Below are 24,332 nucleotides of genomic sequence, written 5' to 3'. Positions count from 1 at the left end.
GCAAGGAGTTGGAGGCTAACAATGTGATCTCCTCTCAAACACACAGGGTGGGGGCAGAGGCTGGAGAGCTATCTCAGCAGTTCAAAAGTGTAGGGCTCCTCTAGTAGACTGGAGTTTGGACCCCAGCACTCAAACTGAGGCTACTCACACCACCTGGAACTCCAGCTCCAGGGGATCTTCACACACTCACACACACACACACACACACTCACACAATTTTTTTTAAAAAAATACCCACATTGCCTCTAACACTAGAGGGGGAATAATGAACTCGTAATTTAACGATGATGTTTTTAACCCTTATATACATTATAATTAGTTAACAAGTGGTTGCTACATATATAATCAAAGTTCCGTTTCAAAATAATATTTCAGAGACTGAGACAAAATAATTGATAACATTGAGTGACATTAGCTATGATGGTTCAGTAATGTCACGTGCTGTCAACAGAAGGACGGGCTTCACACATTTAATTCCCACTGGCGACCCTGATAAGATATTCCCGTCTGTATTTTGAAGGGGGAGACTGAGAGGGGTTAGATTTCTTTTCCCAGATCAGATAAGTGTGGGCTGCTTGAGAAACCAAGAAGCCATTGAGACTGGGGGTGAAGTACAGGGGTAAAGCGCTTGCCTCCGATGCAGCAGGTCACAGGTTCAGTCCCCAGCAGCAGAAGGAAAGGAGGTGACCTTAATGAGATGTCTTAGGGGATGGATAAGGGCACCCTGAGATTGATCCCTGGGAACCATGGAGAGAGAAGCACAAGCACACGTGTACAGGTGACACGCGTGTACCCCACATGCACGCACATAACATAAATAAAGGAAATGAAAACTTCAGAGTTTCTCTGTAGCTTTGGAGGCTGTCCTGGAACTAGCTCTTGTAGACCAAACTGGCCTCTAACTCACAGAAATCCACCTGCCTCTGCCTCCCAAGTGACCTTGAACTTCTTTCTGTCCGCTGGCTTCAGCCACCCAAGTGCTGGGATTGTAGTTGTGCAACACCACACCCAGTATATCTAAACCAGGGCTTTTTGCCTGTTGGGCAAACACCGTAATGAGTAAGCTGTCTCCCCAACCCTGGGTTGTTGTAAGCTGTTTGAACACTGGTTCAGATTTTGAGGAAAAGTATAGTCAAAGGAGGGATCTACTAAGTAACTTGTTTTCCCCTGTAAGTCTAGCCAAGTACTTCCGGAAAACCCTTGGGAATTCTGATAAAATAGAAACACAACTGGACCCAAAGGTGGCAGTCCAGAGGGTGGGCCCTCCTAGCGGAGGTCCTGGTCTGAAGGAAATGACGGGACGTCGCCACGGTCTGCTGAAGAGGTCATTATTGTCGCTTTGAGGGAGAGTGCATCCGGAGAGGCGTCTGGAAGAGTCCAGAGCTGGGGGAGAAAGTGGTAGACTAAACAAGGCCTGTAGAGGGAACCTGCCCTGAGGGGAGGCTGGAGTGGGGGGCATGTGTGGTAGAGAGAGAGAGAGAGAGAGAGAGAGAGAGAGAGAGAGAGAGAGAGAGAGAGAGAGAGAGAGAGATGAGCTTAGGGGAGCCAGGATGCCAGCAAGGACTTTGTAAGAGGTACTTGTGCTGAGAGAACCTTGTTCGCTCACAAGCCCTGCGTTTAGCCTTTTGTCCCAAGTCTCCTTGGGACAGGGCCAGTCACTGCAGTGGCTGAGGGGAGCTGGGAAGAGCTTGTTGTAAGCCACGTGGGTCTGAGCTGAGTTCCTTCTAAGTCAGAGCACCAGACTGTCCTTAAGAGTCCTTTAAGGAATCTAGATCAGCTGTGCCCTGGGTTCAGAAATGTTTTCGTGTGCTCTGTACGGTACAACGCGACTGTGGTATTAGCGCCCAGGAGACAGGCAGGAGGGCTGAGCGTTCGAGGTTAGCCTGGGCTACATACATGGTGAGACTTTGACTCAAAGGAAAGGGGAGACTTTCTGGCTTTAGCGTTAGCGTTTGTTCTTATTACAGTTGCTGTTATGGGTCTTAAGCCGTGCTCTTGAGGTGAGATTGTATCCCAGGCCCATCCTTGATATGCACATGTACTCACCCCTTCCTGAACCTTCCACAACTACCCTTATCTTCCCGTCAAATACCCGCACTCTCTAAGGTGAAGAGCGTGAATATTTATATTCCACGGGGAAAAATTCTGCCTATAAATAGCCTCTCGCCAGTTAGTTAGGTCAGGTTCTTACCACCAAATGAGTTCAAGAGAGGTCAGTATGCCACCAAGCGAGGGACAAAAGAAAAACGGGTGTTTGTAGACTACCAGAACGTAGGTGTTTGTAGATCACCGGGACGTGGGTGTGTGTGTGCCCCTTGTCTTACTTGGGACTATATCACTTTCTTGGAACAAAACAAAATTAACTCACATAAGAAAGTCATCTCAGTTGAAGTCTGTCTGCGCCTACTGACAAGAATGCCCCCCTCACCTCCCTGTTTAGGGTCGTGTTTTTGTATTAACGAGAAGTACTCCTTTTCCATGGCAAAGAGGATTGAAAAACCGGGTTCAGCTCAAGTTGCCTCTGTGACTGGTTTCTTAACTGGTCCAGTTTCAGGAAAGAAGTGTGTGTGGCCATGTTTGTTCTTGGTCGGTGTCCTGATTAAACTGTGGGTTTCTAGTGTGTTCTTGGTCAGAGGCAAAATAAGTAGGTAGGTAGATAGATAGACAGACAGACAGACAGACAGACAGACAGATAGATAGATAGATAAATAAATGATAAAAGGTGACCTGAAAGAGACCCATCCGAGGGTCCCTGGCCTGCACAAACTAATTCTCAGCCATGCTCAAAATGAGTTACTCGCAGCTGATCCTGTGGGTGGGGGCCCCTCTCACTTATTTATTTATTATTTATTTTTATATCAGGGGTTTTATTAAAAAGTAATTATTTTGCTAGGAATGGTTGTGTGTACCTTTAATACCAGCACTTGACAGACAGAGGCAGGTGAATCTTTTGAATTTGAGGCCAGCCTGATCTATATTATAAGTTGCCGGCCAGCCAGGGCTATGGAGTGAGAGCCTGTCTTACACAACAGAAGCAGCTAAAACGACAAAATGGTTTCAAAACTACTGGCCAACATGTTGAAGGTCCCTCCCTCCCTTCCATTTTAATGTTCAAAAATATACTTTTATTGGGAGGTTCACACAAGAAACCTGAACTGGTTGGCAGTGTGGCTCAAGAGGTAGTCCCTGAGCTGGATCCCTTGAACTCGTGTAAGAGCTGAAGGAGAGAAGTAACTCCTTTGCGTTACACACACACACATACACGCACACGCACACACACGCACACACGCACACAGAGAGAGCACTAAATAAAAAAGAAACTGGGCTAAGGTGGCGCATGCCTTCAATCCCAGCACTTGTCCCAGCACTCGGGGGGCAGAGGCAGGTGAATCTCTGTGAATTTGAAGGAAGCATGAACTATAATATTAATGGAATTTGTGCAATGGAGAACTTTCTTTAAAAAGTCTCTCTTTGGGGGACACTGCTGTCAGAGCCTAGTTGATTGGTAAAGCAGAGACTATGTCTCAGTCACGGCTCAACTCTTGGTTAGTGGAAAATGTTTATTAACCAGAAGGTGCCAAGTAAATTCTGAGGCACAGATGGTTGGATGGATGGACGGACGGATGGATGAGAGGTTGAATGGATGGATGAGAGGTTGAATGGATGGATGGACGGACAGATGGATGAGAGGTTGAATGGATGGATGGACAGACAGATGGATGAGAGGTTGAATGGATGGGTGGATGGACGGACGGACGGATGGATGGACGGACGGATGGGTGATTGGGTGGATGGACGGACGGATGGGTGAGAGGTTGAATGGATGGATGGACGGACGGACAGATGGATGGACGGACGGATGGGTGGAGGGTGATTTTTTTGCCTTGCATCCTTTTAACCTCATTTTCAGTGAGGGTAAGTTACTTACTCTGATCAATGTGTGGTTACTCTATATTTTCAAACATGATTCATATGTGTAACTTGTCCGTTTCATGTTCTGAAACTCGTTTTTGTTCTCGGAAGTCTTTCTAGAAACCTGAGGCCTGCTGATAGGCTGTGAGTAGTAGGGGCCGCTCAGGCTGGGGAGATGAGGCCCCACCGCACACATAAGAGCCACGTCATAGTGTGAGAGAAGAGGGAATTCAGCGTGTGAATCTGTACACAGTAACGGCTTAGTTTAAAGAAGAAAAGCCACTGTTGAGCTATTTCAGAGGGGCCCCGGAGACCTTTGCATGACGCACAAGCTTTCGGGTGGCCTCATATAGGAGCAGGCCTGTGGGCAGAGGGAAGGAGAGGATGCTTTGGACAGTAAGACCTTTTGGAGTAGCTGAGCCAAGGCCTGCTAATGTTGAAAGTGTCATCCCTTTGCATTTTGAATCCCTGGTCATTGGCAATGGGTACTGATTGTCATCCAGAGTCCTGGGTTGCAAGTGACAGATCCCAGCTCAGACCGGTTTTTTTTTTTTTTTTTTTTTTTTTTTTTTTTTAAATGAAATTGGTAGCTGACGTAACTGGACAAGCTAAACCTCTGGTGTGTTGGATCAAGGTGCTTGAATGATGTCATAAATTCTCCTTGTCCTGTCTTCAGCTCCATCAGGCAGCCTGCCCCAAACAGGTGTGGCCTCCAACTTCTCTGCTGTGCCCCCTCCCTCCGCCCCCGCTAGTTGCTGTAGAGCCTTTGTCAGTGGGGAAGCACCCTCTGACAAGGAGCTGCCTGCCTTGCCCTGGGGCCCAGTGCCTTTATTATACCCACGTCAGCCACCCTAGTGTCTGCAGAGCCGGGCAGGCCCGGGAGTCACAGCCGAGTCACGTGATCTGAGCCGGCTACTCCAGAGAACAGTTACCACACTGTTATCAGAGGTCGGCCAGAGCTACAGATGTCAGAGATACCAGCTTCAGTTCAAACCCATTTCCTTTCCTCGGTCTTCGCCCGTGATAACTGTTTGCCCTCTATCGTGTAGATGCAATCACGGGCTGTCTCTGTGGAAAGTATCTATGAAGTTTGTGGGTTTTTTTTTTTTTTTTTTTTTTTTTTTTTGGTTTTTCGAGACAGGTATTCTCTGTAGCTTTGGAGCCTGTCCTGGAACTAGCATTAAGGTGACCAGTCTCAGGGAGTAGCAGGTTCCAGAGCCTAGGTGGAGGCTTTGTGGCTCCCCTAGCTAGACCTGCAATAGACAGCAAGACCAAAATGAAGGAGAGAGGTGGGTTTGTGGGCCCCTCTTTTTGCTAACCCGGTGAGGGAGTATGCAGAGGGCAGGAGGCCCTTCCCATGTACGTGTGAAGACCTCAGGTTTGGCAACTGTCAGAGACCTAAAGGGCATCCTTCCAAGACCACGCCGACAACCACGCTTAGAGCAGACACTTAGGCATCCCTATTGAGACCAAACCCAGGCCACTTTCCTTTAGATGGGCTGCTGACTCCTCTCATAGCCTCTGGAGGTCTTAGCCTCTGACTTTCAGGGTGTGTACGTGGAATGCGTATTGGGGTGATTCTCTGGTTCTGTCCTGTGTGTGACCCACGTCTGCTACACAGCACACCCACCTTTGGCTCCAACTGGGGAGTGTGAGTTGATTCCCAAGTATGGACTCCCACCTCCCCCTGAGAACAGAGGGCTGACAGCCCTTTGCATATCTCAGATGCACGGCAGGGGTGGCTTTGAACAGTGTTGTGTTGAACAGAGCTGTGTTGATGTTGGTGACTGACCCCTGAGTCTTTTTCCCTGGGTTGGGGAGGTTGGGAATGATTTCTGTCCTAGTCCTTGGATAAGGTGGAGCAGCAGATACAGAAGGCCAGCTGCTACCTCTGGGCTCTCGGCCTCTGCGCCCTTATGGGGATGAATTTCCCTCCACTCTCTAGGGACTTTGGTCTTTTGGTCCATGACTTACTTGGCCCTGGAATGTGGTTTCTTGGATTTGGTCCTTCAGAAGAAATGCGTATTTTTATGCCCTCAGCAGCTTCTCAGGGCAGCTAGCTTGCTCAGGTGATAAAACTTAACTTCTCATTTTGTACTTAGCAACCTGAGGTCAGAGATAGCATCTCTGAAACCTTAAAACTTCTCTGCCCCCCACAGGATGCCTGGTTCATTCATTCTGTTAGGAAATGCTTAACCAGGCCCCTGGGGGCACAGCAGTCAAGGAGACATGGTTCCTGCTGAGAAGGAGCCGGTACAGTGGGGCACTAAATGCCACTTCATCGCCACTGCTGGCCTTCTGCAAAGATGTAGAGGGCGTGGTGGGAGACACCAGCAGCGAGAACAGATTCGTCCGTGGTCTAGGTCAGGGTGGCTTTCTTGATGCTGTGTGAGCCCAACGGAGGACCAGAAGCACTCAAGCAGGGGACAGAGGAGGCCAGGGCTGTTTCTGATGGTGGTGATCTTTCCTTCAGGGGATGTTTCACAACATCCGGAGACATTTTAGGTCGTCCTAGCTGGGCATGGAATGAAGTGGTGCTGTTGGCTTTAATGTGTCGAGGCCAAGGAATTCTGTTAATCTATAGGACAATCCCCACAGCAATTCCCATGCTAATGGCGCTGATGTTGAGAAACTACCACTTCCCAAAGAAGCAGAGTCAAAGGCCTGGACATCGGGAGAATAATCGAAAGGGCAAATAAAGGGGCCAGTGAGTAAAGGTGCCAGTCACCAAGTCTGGTGACGGCATTTGAGTCCCAAGACCCATGTGGTAGACATAGAGAACAGATTCCTGATCCCTTCAAGTTGTCCTCTGTCATCGAGGTACATGCTGGGGAATTTGTGCCCCTGCCGTACACAGAAGGCACCAAGGCCCTTGTGGCGGGAGGTAGAAAGGAAGACGGAGCTGATTAGAGGTGACTGGTGTCATTGTGGTGACTTTCCCCCTGCACCTGGTACCCTTAAAGGTCGTTGTGTGCCGGCTTTTAGTAACTGAGGCCCAGGGATACCGCTAAATGATGATATCCTCCTCCTCCTCCTGACAGAAAAACTGGTAGTGCGGCACAGGAACAGAGAAACCCTGCGTATGCGCGGCTGTGGGCAGAGTAGTCTGCGGGAGTCTTGGACTAGGCTGGAGGAAGGGCGTAGAGAAGTGGGTAGAACGGGAACGCTTAGGGGCCCAGCCGTCTGTTGTCTGTTTGCCGCCCAGCCCCTCCGCCAACATCTTGATCCACAAGTGTAAGTAAAATTGTGGGGCTGGCGTCCCCGCCCCTAGTGGCAGATGTTCTGTGAGCCCCTGCTGAAGGACCGCTGTGAGCATCAAAGCTTTTTTTTTTTTTCTTCCCGTTTACTGATTGTGCTGGCTGGTTTTGTGTCAACTTGACACACGCTAGAGTCGTCAGAGAGTAGAGAACCTCAACTGAGAAAATGCCTCCAGGAGATCTGGCCATGAGGCGTTTTCTTAATTAGTGATTGATGCAGAGGGCTCACCCATTTGTGGGTGGTGCCTTCTATCCCTGGGCTGCTGGTCCTGGGTTCTCGACTGAGCCAGCCAGCTAGCAGCTCCCCTCCATGGCCTCTGCATCAGCTCCTGCCTCCAGGTTCCTGCCCTGCTTGAGTTCCTGCCCTGACTTCCTCTGGTGATGAACAGTGCTGCCGAAGTGTAAATCCTTTCCTCCCCGACTTGCTTTGGTTATGGTGTTCCGACACGGCAATAGAAACCCTAACCAAGACACTGACTGTGACTGAGCCTAGTGAGGACAGGTGGGTTAAATGAGGCGTCAGATGTCCACGAGGCACCTTGCAAAGTGCCCATGGCAAGCATCCAATAAACACTAATTAAATGCCGTATGTCCGCTTTGGGGAGCTCTTCTGGCTGTGACGCCCACGTAGGCAGAAGTGAGAGGCCGGCTCTCTCAGATGATGCTTGTCATTGTCATTGATGTTCCCCAGACAGCAGAAAAGCTCTGAGGATAGCCCTGGTGTGCTGTGTTGCGTTAATGGGCCAGCCGAGGGGCAAGTACTTTATTAACGTGCCTTGCCCTTTTATAATCACCGTGTAGAGGTCTTCCGTCATTCCCTCTAGAATGTAGCAAACCAGTGTTTGTAATAGATGATGCATCTCCCCGGGATCCTTTCTTCATTTCTCTGTCTCGGGACAGTTTGTTCCAGTCTTGTGGTGCAGATGGTGGCGTCTGTAGCGGGTGATCTGTCAGCTCGGGGGTGATTCATGCATGCAGCACATTGGACGGGAAGAAAGGATCTTAGAGACGTCCTACAGACTAAGTCTCATCAGGACGGAGGGAGCCGCGTTCTGTGATCAAGCAGAAAGCTCTATAATTTAAAATCAAACAGAAAAGCGGAAAGGAAGCAGGTTGACGGAGCCATGGAAGCAGGCCAGTAAGCAGCACTCCTCCATGGCCTCTGCATCAGCCCCTGCCTCCAGGTTCCTGCCCTGCTCCAGTTCCTGTCCTGACTTCCTTTGATGAAGAACTGTACCCTCATTTTTCATTAATTTTAAAGTACATTTTTATTGTGTGTGTTGTGTATACATGCATGTGTGCCATGCCGTGTGTATGGAGAACAGAGGACAACCTTCGGGAGTCAGTCGTCTACCTCATCTGAGAATTTTAGTCATGGCAGGGACAATAAGAGCGCACACTTCTTGTGTAATCGTGGCCATTTCCAGCTATGTCAGGGAAATAGTTCTGGGTCACTGGATGCCTGGTGTGTTAGGCAAGCATCAGCCTCAGAAGTGGTGAATGGCTGTATTCATTAGCATATTTTACAAGCCAGCTGCAGATAAATCTGAGGGAGCAGCCTGGGCAAAGCCAGTGTCAGGTGACACCAGCTCAGCCCTATGGCCAAGAGGGAGGGGTGCCTGCGGCATCACAGCTGCCATCATGTCACAGAGACTCAGTGAGATGCAGATTTGCTTTGGTTGCCATCTTGTAAAAGTCGCCGAGCAACTGATTATGTATGCCGTGATTATTCAAGAAGAACCCTAGAAGAGGAAAACGCAGGGCGCAGGGCGATGGCTCAGCCAGCGCAGTGCTCACTTCAGAAGCCCGAGACTGAGCTCTCTTGCCATTCTGCACCTGCGTTAAAGATGAGTGTAGAAGTGTGGTTCTCCAGTCCCAGGGCTGGAGAGAGACGGAGACAGGTGGACCCCGGAGCTGGGCGGCTGTCCAGTCCAGCAGAATAGGCAGGCTCCAGGCCTGATGAGAGACTCTGCCTCAAAAGCTTAGGACAGAGAGAGCTGAGGGAGATATCCCGTGTTGATCATTGACCTCCACATGTGTTTACACAGATGTGTACACGCACCACACACCACACACACATGCAGAAACATTTCTACCTGTTAAAACAAGCCCCCTTCTAATGGCATTTATACTTCTAAAAAGTAGTAACATTGTACGACGGTATGTCAGAGATTATTTTTATAAACAGTATCGTAGTTCACCTAATCTCAGACTTTACCAACCAGTCTCCCTGATGGCAGAGAAAAGCATCCTGAGGAAACTGGTCCAGGCCAGTGGTTCTCAACCTTCCTAACGCTGTGACCCTTAACACAGTTCCTCATGTGGTGGTGACCCCAACCCTAAGGTTATTCCATTGCTACTTCATAACTGTAACGTTGCTACTGTTATGAACTGTGATGTAAATATGACCCCCAAAAAAAGGGGTCATAGTCCACAGGTTGAGAACTGCTGGTTTAGGGGCGGTGTCTGAAGAAAAAGCTTCAAGTGGCAAATCTAGCATTTTATCTGGAGTGACATTAATTTTCATATAATTTTTTTTAGGACAACTTCAACTGGTCTGTTTGTTTTTAGTTTTTATTTAAATTTCTTTTATGTGCACTGGTGTTTTGTGTGCAGGTGTTGAATCCCTTGAAACTGTAGTTATAGGCAGCTGCCATGTGGGGTGCTGGGAATTGAACCCTGGTAATCTGTAAGAGCAGCCAGTTCTTTTAACAGTTGAGTCGTGTCTCCAGCCCCTCCGTATCAGGTTTTAATTTGCGTTAGTGCCCTATAATATTGTAAGTATCTCGCCATTACAATCATGAAGGTTTCAGAAGCTGTGCCCCGTTTAGTAAGCTGTCTAACACGCCTGGCTAGCACAGGAGAAAAGGTAAAATGAGGAACAAGGCTGGGACTGTAGCGGTGGCGCAACATTCTTCCAGGGGACCTAGGTTCGGTTCCCAGCACCCATGTAACAGCTTACAACTGTCTGTGACTCCGGGCACAAGGGATCTGATGTCCTTTCCTGGCCTCCACAGGCTCTACATGCATGTGGTGTGCAGACATACATGCAGGAAAAAAGAAATAATATTTTTTTAAAGATAAAGACAACAAAGCTAACAGTAAGGCATGGAGTACTGCAGACAGTGGCGGTAATTTCCAAGTCAGCAGTCAAGATACAAATTCCTTAGGGCAGAGAAGGGAGTGAGCGGCTGGATTGAACTGGGGGGCGGGGGGGGGGGGAAGGGATTGTTTTACTAATACATCAGAGCGCCCTGAAATTGGCGAAGTTGGATATTCTGGTGTGAGCCAACACAGGGAGGGAAGATAAAACTTATCACCTGAGCTTCCCTTGGTGAGGCTGTGTGCCCTCCCTCCCACCTGCTGCATCTTCTAGGCAACCCACTAGCCACGAGCTGGGTCCTAACGTTGGGGTGGGGGTGAAAAGGCGCCACGTCAACGACCACAGCCGCTGGAGTCGGGTAGAAGGCTTACAGCAGACTCACGTATTTAACAACAGGGAAAACACTTAATACCCTCCCAGCACCCAGGCTGTCTGATCTCTTGACAGCTGACACCTCAAGCTCATCTCTCATTGGCTTCTACAGCAGTTTCTCGTGTGAACTAACTTTTGTATTGAACTGTTGGTTTTTGATACACAGAAAGCATTGGTGTTTTTCTCTTTCTTTTTATTCTAGGTGGTTCTGGAATGGAGCCGGGATCAATACCACGTTTTGTTTGATTCCTACAGAGACAATATTGCTGGGAAATCCTTTCAGAATCGGTGAGAGTTCTTTTGTAGTTTGTTATTTGAATTTAAAGAGTAAGCCGTGGATTTCTTCTTGTTTTAAATATGGTGGCCGTTTAAAGAGACCTGGTCAGGCTGCTTCTGTCAGGACGAAACGCGTCTCTCACCTGCAAGGGAATAAGAAATAATTTATTTTTTGAGGCAATGTGTGTGGCTGGGAACATGGATCCGCATTGTGCAGTCACGTGTTCCTATGTGGAAATGGGTTTATGAAGTCTTTGTAGTTATGCAGCAAAAGACAATCATAAATGTGTTTCTTAAACTTTGATGGCAACATCAGGAAAGTGGGTTCCAGCAGACTGGGGGGATCTCTGCTACAGGTTCTGATGGCGCCATTCCTAACTTCTGGGTTGGTGGGAGCTAGTGTTTCTTAATACATTTGAGTGTTTCTCACTTGGTGGTGGCAAGGACCTCAGCTCTGACACTCAAGTGAGCACTGAATGGCTATTAAAAGATATTAAAGATATTAAAAATAGCCCAAGTGAATTTGGCTGTGCATCTGCAGCGTTCTAACTCTCTGTAATCAGATGGCTCTAAGCGGTCAGTTATCCGTGTAGAATCTTTAACAGAAGTGTGGCTTTGTTCTAGGAATCTCAGTTCACATGTGTATGGTCTTGTATATTTCAGAATAAATACACCCACGTGTAGAAACCATCTAGTTCACCCTATTTTGTAGGTGAAAATTTTTGATCTCTAAGAAATAATCATGCTCTGGACGGTGGTGGCGCACGCCTTTAATCCCAGCACTCAGGAGACAGAGGAAGACGGGTCTCTGTGAGTTCGAGACCAGCCTGATCTACAGAGCAAGTTCCAGGACAGGCTCCAAAACTACAGAGAAACCCTGTCTTGGGAAAAAAAGTAAAGTAAAGTAAAGTAAAGTAAAGTAAAGTAAAGGGAAAAGGAAGGAAAGGAAAGAAGAAAAGAAAAGAAAAGAAAAAATGAATTTTGCTTGCGGGCCGAGTAGACTGAGTTGTAAGGACTAGTTTTCTCTGTCCAGTTCCGTGAGGTACTGGAGCTTTCATCCCTCACAGGAAGCTAGGTCACCACTACACAGCCCGCTGTGAGAGCTGGCCAGAGCAGCAGCACTCTGTCCACGCAGCCACTACCGTGGTGACTGCTGGGCTGGAGCTGGCACCTGGTCATCACATGTTGCTGCCCCTGAGGTACCCACAGCCTCCGTGCTGGGTTCTCCTCGGCTGAGGTGAAACTTCCTGGTGAAATGCTTTCTTTATTTTTACCCTCGGAGATTTTTCTCTTTCATAAGCCAGGCCTCAGAATAGAAGCAATCACCCCCTTATCCCGTGTCTCTTCTTACAGAGAAAATGAATCATGTAGGTCTTTTTTCTCTCTAGAAAACTATTACTTATTTTAAATATTTATTTTGTTTTTAATTATGTGTTTGTATGTGGCTGTTGCATGTGGGTGCCCATGGAGACCAGAAGAGGGCGACAGATTCTCCGAAACTGGAGTTTCATGTGGTTGTCTGTACAGGTGCTGCCTGAGGTGGATGCTGGGAACCGAACCCAGTTCTACAAAAAACAAACAAACAAAAAACAAAACAAAACAAAACAAAAAAACAAACTGCTAAGCCAACTCTCCAGCCCAAATAAAACATTTTATATCATTACAGCAATGTGTGTCTGTGGTGTGTGTGTGTGCGTGCATGTGTTTCTGTGTGTGTATGCATGTGCGCATGCACACAGGCTGGAGGTCAGTACTGAACGTCTTTGCTGCTCCCTCCCTCCCTCCCTCCCTTTCTTTCTTTCATTCTTTTGGAGACGAGGTCTCACTGACGTGGAGCTTGCCGGTTTGGCGTGTGGCTGGCTGGTGAACACACCAGCGTTACTCACCAGTGATAGATAGCGCCTGTCTCCACCTCCTGAGACAGCAGGTGTGTTGCCGCGGCCTGGTATTTACACAGGCGCCGGGCATCCGAGCCGGCACAGCTCCAGCCCAGGCTTTCACTCTTTGCTTTGGTCTCTACTCCGTCCGTGGTGTCCCTTTCACAGAGATCGACTCTCTAGACATGGAGTTGTGTGTATCTGTGTTAGCGGTGAGTAGGGAGGCAGACAGCCTGTCATCAAAGCGAAGGACAGCCATCCCGCAGGGTCTTCAAAACAGCGCTTTTCAGACACTCAGCCTTCCCAAGGCCTCGGGCTCTGTGAAATACAAGATTTTTTTTATAACAAATATTTGTATCTTATTTGTTTTTTTAAATTATGCATCGATGAGTCGTGTGTGGGATTGCTCACACCCTGACCTGTCATTTCTGCATTGCTTAAAGGGAACAGACAGGATGGCTCTGTTTGTAAATGCTCAGGGTAAGGCAGTAAAGGGTGTTCGCCTGTTACATGTTGATCCTCGGGGATACATTGTTTTAATACCTGTGGGTCACGACCCCTTTGGGGGGGTCGCATATCAGATATCCTGCCTGTCAAATATTTACATTACTATTCATGACAGTAGCAAACGACAGTTATAAAGTGGCAATTTTATGGTTGGGGTCACCACAACATGAGGAACCGTATGAAAGGGTCGCAGCGTTAGGAAGGCTAAGAACCACTGTCCTAGGCGATGCTCATGCAAACAACATGGTATTTGCTCACGTAAAAACCATGGGGCCACTGAGTCACAAGTTCAACTAGCCATCTTTTTTTTTTTTAATTCTTCTATCTTTTTATTCTTCGTGTCTTTCACACCAGGCATCTCCATTCCATTCATTTCCCTGTCCCTTCGTATCCACCTCTGCCCTTGCAACCTCCCTCCCAAAATAAAAGAAAATAAGTAAAGTTTAAGAGGGAAAAGAGAGAGAAGGAAAAAAATCTCGCCGTGGAAGCTGCGGTGTGATACAGCGAGTCACGCAGTAAACCCTCTTGTCTGCACATCTTTACTTACAAGTGCTCGTTGCAGAGAGTCATTGTTTGGTTTGAGGCTCTGGTTTCTGCTACACTATTGATGCTGGGCCCTCACTGGAAACTCCTCTTCAGTATCCTGTTGTTGCTCTGTGCTGTGGAGACCCTGAAGCCTTGGGTCGGCCCACCGTGGGTCCCTTCACAGGTGGTTGGAGATCACAGATGGGGTGGATGTTGGGGTGGGCAACTCATAATCCTGGTCAGCCTGTCAGTTCTTCCCTGTTCTCACCACCGGGGAGCGCTCTCCTGCATTGTCCTGACAAGTTCTCCCAGTGATAAGCAAGGGATGGGGCCATCAACGAGACATCTTTTTCATGGTAACTCTTGTTGCTTGATAGGACAAGCAAGAGTGGGATTCCTCAGATTTATTTATCTGTTTGTTTTTTGTTTATTCATATATTTATTTATTTGTCAGTGAACATGGTCTTGTCATTTCAAGGAAAGTAAGTAACAATATTTGTTGGTAATGGTAACATTTGAATTTTCGGGCGTCTAGACCTTGCTTCCAGCACAGTGACAGTAACAGCATCATGATGCTTTTGTGATTAGGTTTGGCCTCATCTCCCAAGTCACGTTTGTTAACATTACGTAAGAAGGTTATTAAATGTGTTAACATTTGGCAGATCCACGTGACTATTCAAGCTGTGGTTTTCCAGGGTGTGATGCTGCAGAATCTTGCCTTAGTGATTGGGCCGTTCAAGGTGCAAGAAAGGTCAATGGGTTTTAATGAAAAAGCCCCAGAGGTTCCTTGTGTGTTTTCAGATTCCTCGCTGCAGCTAACCCTGAAGTCACTATGGCTGATTTTGTGTTTTAGCATCAGAGAATATAAACTATTGCCTGTAAAGGCTGTTAGAAAATGCCTGGCCCCTCATGTCCCTGTGAGTGGACGTTTCCTTCAAAACCCTTTCCCCTTTGGTTGGCTAGATAGATGGAAACCCGAAGCTGTAAGATGAGCATAAGAGAGATCGTCAGAATCGCAGTGAATTTTGCTGTTGTTGTTGCCTAGAGAACGCGGTTTCTGGGTCTTAGAGATGGATCTGTTGGTAAAGTGCTTGCAAGCAAGCACAAGGACCCAGAGTGATCCCCAGCACCTGGGTCAAATAGCCAGGTCCATACCTGTAAACCCCAGGGCAAGGGAGGTGGGGAGGAGCAGGGGGTAGCTCTGGCTGGCCTAGAACTTGCTGTGTGAACCAGGCTAGCCTCAAAGACAAGGGATCCTCTACCTCCTGAGTGCTGGGATTAAAGATGTGCACCACCACACCCAGCTCCCTAAAGAATTTGCTTATTTATTTATCTTGGTTATTTATTATTATTATTATTATTATTATTATTATTATTATTATTATTATTTATTTTTTTTCGAGACAGGGTTTCTCTGTGGCTTTGGAGCCTGTCCTGGAACTAGCTTTGTAGACCGGGCTGGTCTTGAACTCACAGAGATATTTTATTTTATACAGAAAGCAAACTCTCTTTTATCATTTTACACATCAATCCCAGTTCTCTCCCATCCCCTCCCCACCCCATCTCCACCCCCATCCACTCCGCAGACAGGGTAGGGCCCATTGCCTTGGGGAATCAGATCTCACCTTGTAGCCCAGTCTTGCCCTGCTTTCAGAATCTTGCCTCAGCCTCCCAAGTGCTAGGATTGCAGACTAAAATCCTTGTGACTAACGTTATTACCTGTTTAGACTGCACCGAGCGATGTCATATTTAATGAAAGCTTCTAATCTCTTGTTAGTTTTTGTGCAGTTTTTATTAGTGTCATTTGCTCTGAAGAAAAGGGAAATCCTAGTGTCTGTGGTAGTCACAAGCAGACATGGAGATCACCCACTGCTAGTGATTTCCAGGCAGCCATTCATTACGCATAAAACGTGGGTATTAAACTGTGTGTAAATCCTAACTATTTTAGTTCTGTGGTTTGTCCGCCTCCCCCCTACAGCCCCCCCCCTCCCCCCGGTACCGTAGAACTAAGGTCTGTTAAATGACTTTAAAGGTTACCTTTAGCTAGTGGTTTATATACAAATTGTTTCACTTTTGTTCTGAGTCCCAGGCTTCTTTCTCCTCTGGAAACCAAGATCATGGTCTAGCGGTCGGAGCTAAAGGCTCAGACTCATCACAACCATGCTTGGCGGAAAAACAACTGACTCATGACCATGAGCTGATCATGCGGTCTTTCTGGGTTTTAAATCCAGCCCGTGAGTTAAGCTGGGCATGTGATAACAGGCTCATTTGAAGAGCGCCAGTGTGTGGATGACTTAGGACTTGAGTTGCTTTCTTCAGCTGAACGTTTACCTGGATCTCTGGATTCTATTAAAACCCATTAAGAATAAGACATTGCTTTGCCAGGAAAGCTTCAGAATGTGCACCCCACTTCCACCCCTTCCCACGCTTTCTTCGGAAACTGTCTTGACTCAAGCAGGTTTCTTTTTCTTTTTCTCAATATTATTATTTTTATTTTATATCTTTAGGGTATAAATGCTTGTCATGCAAGCCTGACCACTCGAGTTTAGTTGCCCAAAGATCATGTAAGAGTCAGACGCAGTATTGTGTCTGTAATCCCAGGATACCCCGAAGTGGAGATGGGAGGCAGAGGCAGGGGAATCAGATCAGCTAGCCTGGGGTACACAGTCACAGAGAAACAAATCTTGTCTCAAACTCAGTGGATCGGTGAGAACTGAGTCCTCAGAGCTGTCCCCTGCCCTCTGCACATGACCGCATGCCCTCACTGCTACAAAGAAACAAGCTCCCACCCAACACAGCGCAGTACACACATTCACACCAAAACAAGGAATTTTAGTCTGAATAGAGGCCACTAGGGAGGCTGTGACTTAGAGTGATCTTGAATAATTAGTATATGGGTATACTGAGTCAGATATTAGATATTCACACATGTGCTGAAGACATTGTAGTTATTGCGGCTGGAGAGGCGGCTCAGTGGTTAAGAGCACCGATTACTCTTCCAGAAGATGGGGGTTTGATTTCCAGCATCCGAATGGCAGCTCACACTTGTCTGTGACTTTATTTCCATGGGATCCAGTGCCCCTTTCTAGTCTCTGCAGGCCCTGGGCACACAGAGGGCACATCGACATACAAATAGGCCAAACATCCGTACACATTATAGTAATAGTAATAATAATGATAGTAAAAAAATTTCTAGTCAAATTATTTATCTAACTATAATATGTATTAGGCAAACAGTGGTGAACAAGGTAAATTCATTAATCTCACCTGTAGGACTATAGAAGGGAACCATGAAGTTCAATTACAGGGGCAGCTGTTCTCAGAGTATAGCCTCCCTAATGGCAGCGTCAGCACTAGCCGAGAGCCTCTTAGGAATGAGCATTCTGAGGTCCCACTTTAGACCTGTGCATTTAGAAACTCCATTTAAAGTCCTCAGTGTAGCTGCTTGAGAACCATTGCAAGGCATGCACAGGAAAAACCTGGGGCGGGGGGGGGGGGGAGGGTGGCGTTTGAATATTGTTGTGGTGGGGAGAGAGCCTGGAGATGGAGGAGAGAAAATGAATGACCAGCAGAGCAGGGCACAGGAGGCAGAGTTCTGTTGCCCAGATGCTGTCTGTCTCTGGAAGGTGTGCTGCACACCTAGTAAAAGTACAGTGTACTAAGAATCCCTTCAAAACCAGGCGGTGGTGGCTCACGCCTTTAATCCCAGCACTCAGGAGGAGAGGCAGGCGGATCTCTGTGAGTTCCAGGACAGCCAGGGTGACACAGAGAAACCTGCTGTTGTAGAATAATATTTTAGCTAGGCATAGATGAGTTACATTTGTTTGTGCTGTGGGATCTGACTTTAATTGTGAAAAGATGTGTTACTTTTGTTTGTGCTGCAGGATCTGACTTTAATTGTGAAAAGATGTGTTACTTTTGTTTGCTCTGCATTTTTTTTTAACTGTAAAGATGTGTTTGTTGTATTTCTTTCACCTTGCCCGCCTAAGGCACTGAATGGTCTAATAAAGATCCAAACGGCAGGTGGGCAGGAGAAAAGATAGGCGGGCCGGCAAAAGAAACCAGAGGAATCTAGACTCCATAGGGACACACCCTGGGACAAGAAGCCAGGCAGCTTCCACACAGCTGGACTGAGAAGCAGTGAAAGTAAGACACAGAAGGAAGAAGTAAAAAGCCCCTAGGCAAAGGTAGATAAAGGTTAAGTTAAAGGAGGTAGGGGAAAGGAGCTGAAGCTAGACTAGTGTCTCTGTGTCCAGTGCTGTGGGAGAGTCTTGTTGTGAGTTCTGAGAAGAGCAGGCTAAAGAGGAAGAGAGGACTGGGGAGGAAGTGCCTAAAGGGAAAGGAAGGGTGCAAGCTTCCTGCAAGTTCTTAACCCTAACGGTGAGGGTCCGCAAGCAGATGCCCTGAGAAGGACGGTCCCACAGCTTTGTCGGGGAAAGGAGGATGCGTGTGAAGAGTCACCACCGCCCCAGGTACAATCTGGGCTTCACCACTGTCCTTCTCAGGACAAAGCTGGGGCACACCAGGGTGCCTTTCCCCAGTGTCTCCTCCTCCACTTCCAAACTGCCCCATCTCTACACTCCACCTTTTCTCTACTAGGCCATCTTCTCAGCCCCTTTTTCACACTCTGCCTCTGGGCCCCATTCCTCCCCGAAGCCAGTTCCTCACTAAGGCTGTCTCTGGCACAGATGACAATGGTCCTACACAGACATGGTTTCTAACCCCCTTTTCTGTTATTTTCTGCGACATTTAACATCTCAGACTTCACATCTATTTCATTTACTTCCTGTTTTTACTCATCTAGCATATAAGTACCTCATCTTTTGGGGGCTGTGGTGGGGGACAGGCTCACTATAACCCAGGCTGTCCCAGGCTCCTCCCATCTTGGGCCTCCTGAGAGTTTTGTAATGACAGGCATGTGCCACCAATTGCTTGCCCATGTCTTTCAAGGAAAAGGTGGGGTCACTCTTATTTATTTTCCCATGAGATAATTAATCCATGATTTTAAAAAAATGTAGTTGCAACCAGAAGCCTAATCGTGCACCTGGGCAGCAAAAAGACTAGAAGGACACTGTGTTTCGTCGTTGCTGTGATCAGACACCTTACAAAAAGCAGCTAAAGGTTGTAAAGGCTTGTTTTGGGCTCTTGATTCATAGTGGGGACGGCACGGTGGCTTGAATGGCTTTGCAGATGGGGCAGTTAATCTTGTATCCTGCTACATTACTGAAGGTATTTATGAGTTGTAGAAGTTCCTTGGTAGAATTTTGGGGGATCACTTATGTAAGCCATCATATCATCAGCAAATTGTGAGAGTTTGACTTCTTTTCCGATTTGGATCCCCTTGAGCTCCCTTTGGTGTCTTAGTGTTCTAGCCAGGACCTCAAGAACTATGCTGACTAGAGATGGAGAGTGGACAGCCTTGTCTTGTTCCTGATTTCAGTGGGATCGCTCGGGGTTTCTCTCCATTTAGTTTGATATTGGCTGTTGGCTTGCTGTATACTGTCTTTATTATGTTTAGGTATGTTCCTTGTTTCCCTGCTCTCTCCAAGACCTTTAAAAAAAATAAGAGCAGGTTGATGGGGAAAAGGACCACCCCTGTGTCTCACCCACACGGTCGGCCCTCTTTGCCAGGTGCCACACCGTCTCATGCTTTGGGAAACAAAGTGAGGTCTCCTGCCTCCTTGGCGCTTACCTCCACAGGAAGGGCACGTGTAACCAATGGGAGAGTCAGCAGATAGTCATCTAACGTGTTAGGAGGAGGTCAAGGGCTCTGGAACAAAGGAAGAGAAGAGGGAGCAGGATTTACGACTTCCATCTGAGCAGGAAGGCGGAGGCTCTGCTGGGTCCAGACCATCCTGGACTCCAACAATGTCGCTATGTTTTACTCTGTCAGCTTCTGAGTCCAGCTCTTTATCTGGCCACGTGACCCGGCTGATCGTGCATTTGTGGAATGTGTGAGCCGTCAATTATCTAAACCGAGGTGTAAGACTTCGTCCTCTACTCCCAGACCACCATAATTCCCAGTCTGCTCGACATTTTCTTCCTGTAGCAAAACATACCGTAGCAGGGAACTCAGCATCGTAGCCATTTCTAAAGTGTGTGGTAGAGAGAAGCAAGTGTCTCCACGATGTGGAGCGCCTGTCGTGACCGGCTAGTTCCAGAACTGCCGTCCTCCACTCCTGATGATCAGGCTCTCCCTGCTCCACTGGGACCCTCAGGCCTCTGAGGAACCACTTTTGTCTCAGATTCTCCTCCATTAATCTTTGATTATTGTTGCTCTTGTCGTTACTGTGTGTGTATGAGTGTATGAGGGTGGGGGTGATGTGCCCGGTGCACCTGTGGAGGTCAGGGGGTAACTCCGGGAGTTAGTTCTCTTTGCCTTCTCAGGGACTGAACTCCGTCTTAGGTTTGTGCAGCAAGCACTTTCAATTCGCTGAGCCATCTAGATAGTGCGCCCCCCCACCCTCAGAATCTTTAAAAAGGAAAGGTACAGTGGTGCACACTTAATCCCAGCACACAGGAGGCAGAGGCAGGGGGATCTCTGTGAGTTTGAGGGCAGCCTGGTCTACAAGAGCTAGTTCCAGGACAGGTGTCAGTCTCTTTACAGGGAGGTTGTGAGGATCAAAGGATAGAGATTTCATGGGGTTCCTAACAATGCGGTTCGCAGGGATGGTGTCCAGAAGATACCCCTCTCCCAGCCGTGGCCCCAGGACATCACATGGTTCTGTTGAATGGGTATGCCATAGCTCTCTGACCTTTTTGTTGACTGTCTGTGGTGATTTCTAAATTTAAACATGTTTTTGTTGGTTTGTTTTAATGTTTTTTGTTTTGTTTGAGACAGGGTTTCTCTGTGTGGCCATGGCTATCCTGGAACTCGCTCTATAGACCAGGCTGGCCTCGAACTGAGATCCACCTGCCTCTGCTTCCCAAGTGTTGGGATTAAAGGCCTACACCACCACCACTTGGTTTAAATTTAAAATCTCAAATATAAGTTCTGTTATAATCTTTTCCCCAAATGTTCTGGAAAGCATACATTAAGCTAGCGGACTTGTGGGTTTGCCCTAGGCTCTGTCTGCCCATGCCGATCGACGTGGTTTACACCTGGGTGAATGGCACAGACCTTGAACTGCTGAAGGAGCTCCAGCAGGTCCGAGAACAGCTGGAGGAAGAGCAGAAGGCGATGAGGTAATTCCGCTTACAAAGAAGCCCGCGTGCGCCTTGAGCTCACGTAGGTGTACGTCAGAGGGGTGGGCAAAGTGATCACTCACAGCCGGCTCGCTGTTCCCTCTCTCTTACCTGGAAGATTTGCTAAGCGCCCCCCCCCCCACTCATTTCTCTATAAATGTCACCAGTACTTTCCAGTTAGCCGTCCTCTGCACCACACACGTCAACGCCTTCCCTCTGCCATAAGCATTGTAACCCTTCCTATTGGCAGATTGGTTCCAGTGAAGTCACCAAGAAAGGCAACGTTGTTAACTCTTCCTTGTTCACATCTTGGGCTAGCACCAGCTGATGCCTGTGTCACAAACTGTGTTTGCTTTTTATTAGGGAAATCCTGGGGAAGAACACGACAGAACCAACGAAGAAGAGGTAAGGGTATCTTCTCAGGAATAAAGCTCGAAGGCTGGAAACGAAGCGTCAAGTCGTCACTTGTGGGTGTAGACGGTTTTGTTTTGTATTTGCCCGTATTCAGCCCCACCCCTGCTATTTTTGACACCCCGATTAAGTGCATCCATTAAAGAGAATTTGCAGTGCTAAACAGCATGGCTGAGTGAGCGCGCAGGTTTTTGCATTCAAGCCAACCAAATCCTGCTTGTTTTTGGCAAGCCCGGAGTACTCATTTATCTGTCTTGATGCATTGTTCTCTTGGCCTCTTCAAACTAATTATACCCTGTGTTTTGACTATAAAATTTGTGCCCATCATCTATTTGTCCATTTGTAATCTCTCCTTATCTTTGGAAGCTGTCAGATTGTATATATTTAAGGACCTGGAAGGGGATTTAGCCCAGTGACAAGAACCAGGTACATCTGTCCCGCTAGACGTATTGGTTTCAATCATGCTTGGCTCTGATGAGTTCATAAAACAGTTCTGGTGGACAAGCAGAAACGTCTTCACGGCTTCTTTTCCACTTTAAAGAGGTTGTCTGTGGAGGTGATCCTCTACCGTCTTTTTTCTCGTTTTTAATTTTGGAAAGAAGCTCTCACCTAGCCCAAGCTAGCCTTCACACTCCCTGCGCAGCTGAGAATGCCTTGATCTGCTCCTGCTGCCTCTTGCTCAAGGGCCGGGTTGTAGGAGTGTGCGGCTGCACTCAGCTCACAGCTGTCAGCCGTAGCCTGTGGTTTCCTGCTTCTTAACTCCTGCGTTGACGCGGTATTTTCATGCTTCCTACCTCAGTATAGTGGGCAGGCACGGTATAAGTATATGTGTATGTATATGTGTTATAAGTATATAGTGTGTATGTAGTACCACAGTGTGGCTCTATGAGCTGTGAGGCCAAGTATATTTGAGAGGGACAGATTTACAGTGTTTGGATTAACAGTCACCATTTTTGAGGGGTGCTAAGTGAACAAACGGGGTGACAGTTGCTTTCTCTTGCACTTCTTTGATTATTAGCTAAGACGGTTGAACGGTTTTACACACCACTGCACTATCTGTGAGTCCCACTTTGTGAGCTTTCTAGCCATGTTCTGTGACTATGGCTTTTACTCGGGTACTCTTTAAAGGGGTGTCTTTTCAGACAGAAAGCCCCCTATGTGGTGACACCGGAAGCATGCTATCCTTGTCCATTTGTGTCGTGTGACGTCCTGAGTTGCTCATATTGTTCTAACTGGGCTGGGCAAATTGTATCCAGTAACAGGATACTGTTAGCCAAAATCTCTTTCCAAGTATGCTAACAAGGGGCTTCAATTGACTTACGTATGAGACATGATTTCACTGACCTAGAATTCATAATTGATTCTCTTACCTTATTCGTCAAATATGAGGTATCACACTTGAGTGGTACTCTTATAATAGAAGCTTGAACACTGTATGTTTAAAATGTCTTATTTTTTTATTCCATACTTAAAATAATTTTAGCATTTTTGAGATGAACTAATTTATTGTATGAATTTTATAGATATGGGTTATGGGATTGTAAAAACCCCTCCCCCCATCTAGCAGTGGCCTCAAGCTTTTCCTTGGTGATGTTCTTGTCTCTGCAGCGAGAAGCAGTTGGAGTGTCTGCTGACCCACTGCATCAAGGTGCCCATGCTCGTTCTGGACCCGCCCTTGCCAGCCAACAGCACCCTGAAAGACCTGCCATCTCTTTATCCATCTTTCCACGCCGCCAGCGACATGTTCAACGTTGCAAAACCAAAAAACCCTTCTACTAATGTGTCTGTAGTTGTTTTTGACAGTACTAAGGATGGTAAGATTTCTTTCCTATGTGTTTTTTTTTAAAGATTTATTATTTTGTGTGTCTGAGTGTCTTCTGCATGTATGTCTGTACTCTTCATCCCTGGAGGCCAGGAGAGGGTGTTAGATCCCCTGGAAATGGAGCTGTAGGGAGTTGTGAGCTGCTATGTGGGTCCGAGGAGCTGAGCCGACAATAGAGCAACAAGTGCTCTTGACTGCTGAGCCATCTCTCCAGCCCATGTGTATTTATTATTAGTATTATTATTGGGAGTTTAATTGTTGGGGCAGGGTCTCTTATGTAGCCCCGACTGTCCTGGAATTCACTATATAGACCCAATTGACCTCAGATTCTGAGATCCACCTGTCTCTGCCTCCTGAGATGAAAGGTGTGTGAGATCGAAGGTACATTGCTATGCCCAGCTCTGAGTGTCTATTTAAACCATGCTATCATCGATATTCAGAATAGCAGAATTCTGAACGAAGCAGTGGTTCAGCTTTTAAGAACCGTCCTATAAACTAAAGATGTCCAGGGAAAACCCCCAGAGCCATTGTCGCATTGCCCTGTGAGCCGCCTGCCATCTCAGGAGTTCTCTGAGTTCCTGTGAGGATCTTCGGTCTACTGTACAGAAAATGCCTCCACCTCTGTCTCCTGGCACAACATCATCCTGGAGGCTGGTTGTTGTTGTTTGTTATTTTAACAATATAACTCGATGAGATCGTGTTCTACAATTTGGACAGAACACACTGGAGCGTTCTTGGTCTGTCTTCAGAAATGGCTTGTCTTCCTTCTGCTTCACACGCGAAATCTGAACTCCCAGTGGGATGGCACAGGAGGTTTCTCCTTTGGGAGGTGATGAGGGCACGGAGGTTAAGACTTGAGTGGGATTTTTATGATATCGCAGACTTCATGAGTAGTATTATATTTTTATAATACTGCAGGCTCCGTTCCCCCCCCCCCCCAGGGAGTTGACAAGGTGCCTCTCACTACAGTTGGGAAGAATCAACTTGGTAGACCCTGCCCTTGCCCTTCTGGCCCCTGTCCTTGCTCTTCCGGCCTCCAGAACTGTGAGGCAGCCCCATCTGCTGTTTGTAAGACATTGGGTGGC

At 47.4% G+C, this 24,332-nt stretch overlaps 1 protein-coding gene across 2 annotated transcripts in view; it reads left to right on the top strand.

Annotated features, from left to right (window-relative positions):
* Positions 1 to 24,332, top strand: part of Gnptab (N-acetylglucosamine-1-phosphate transferase subunits alpha and beta) — a 60,187-nt gene that overhangs the window by 2,622 nt on the left and 33,233 nt on the right. For both annotated transcript variants that reach the window (XM_050145828.1, XM_050145827.1), the window contains exons 2-5: positions 10,847 to 10,932; positions 20,895 to 21,014; positions 21,378 to 21,419; positions 23,034 to 23,239. In XM_050145828.1, coding sequence (XP_050001785.1) covers positions 10,847 to 10,932; positions 20,895 to 21,014; positions 21,378 to 21,419; positions 23,034 to 23,239 — 454 coding nt within the window. The remainder of the gene's footprint in view (positions 1 to 10,846; positions 10,933 to 20,894; positions 21,015 to 21,377; positions 21,420 to 23,033; positions 23,240 to 24,332) is intronic.

This window comes from Alexandromys fortis, unplaced genomic scaffold (assembly GCF_014885135.2).
Source record: "Alexandromys fortis isolate MF-2015 unplaced genomic scaffold, M_Fortis_MF-2015_v1.1 scaffold_50, whole genome shotgun sequence".
Taxonomy (NCBI): domain Eukaryota; kingdom Metazoa; phylum Chordata; class Mammalia; order Rodentia; family Cricetidae; genus Alexandromys; species Alexandromys fortis.
This window is presented reverse-complemented; position numbering and strand designations above follow the sequence as displayed.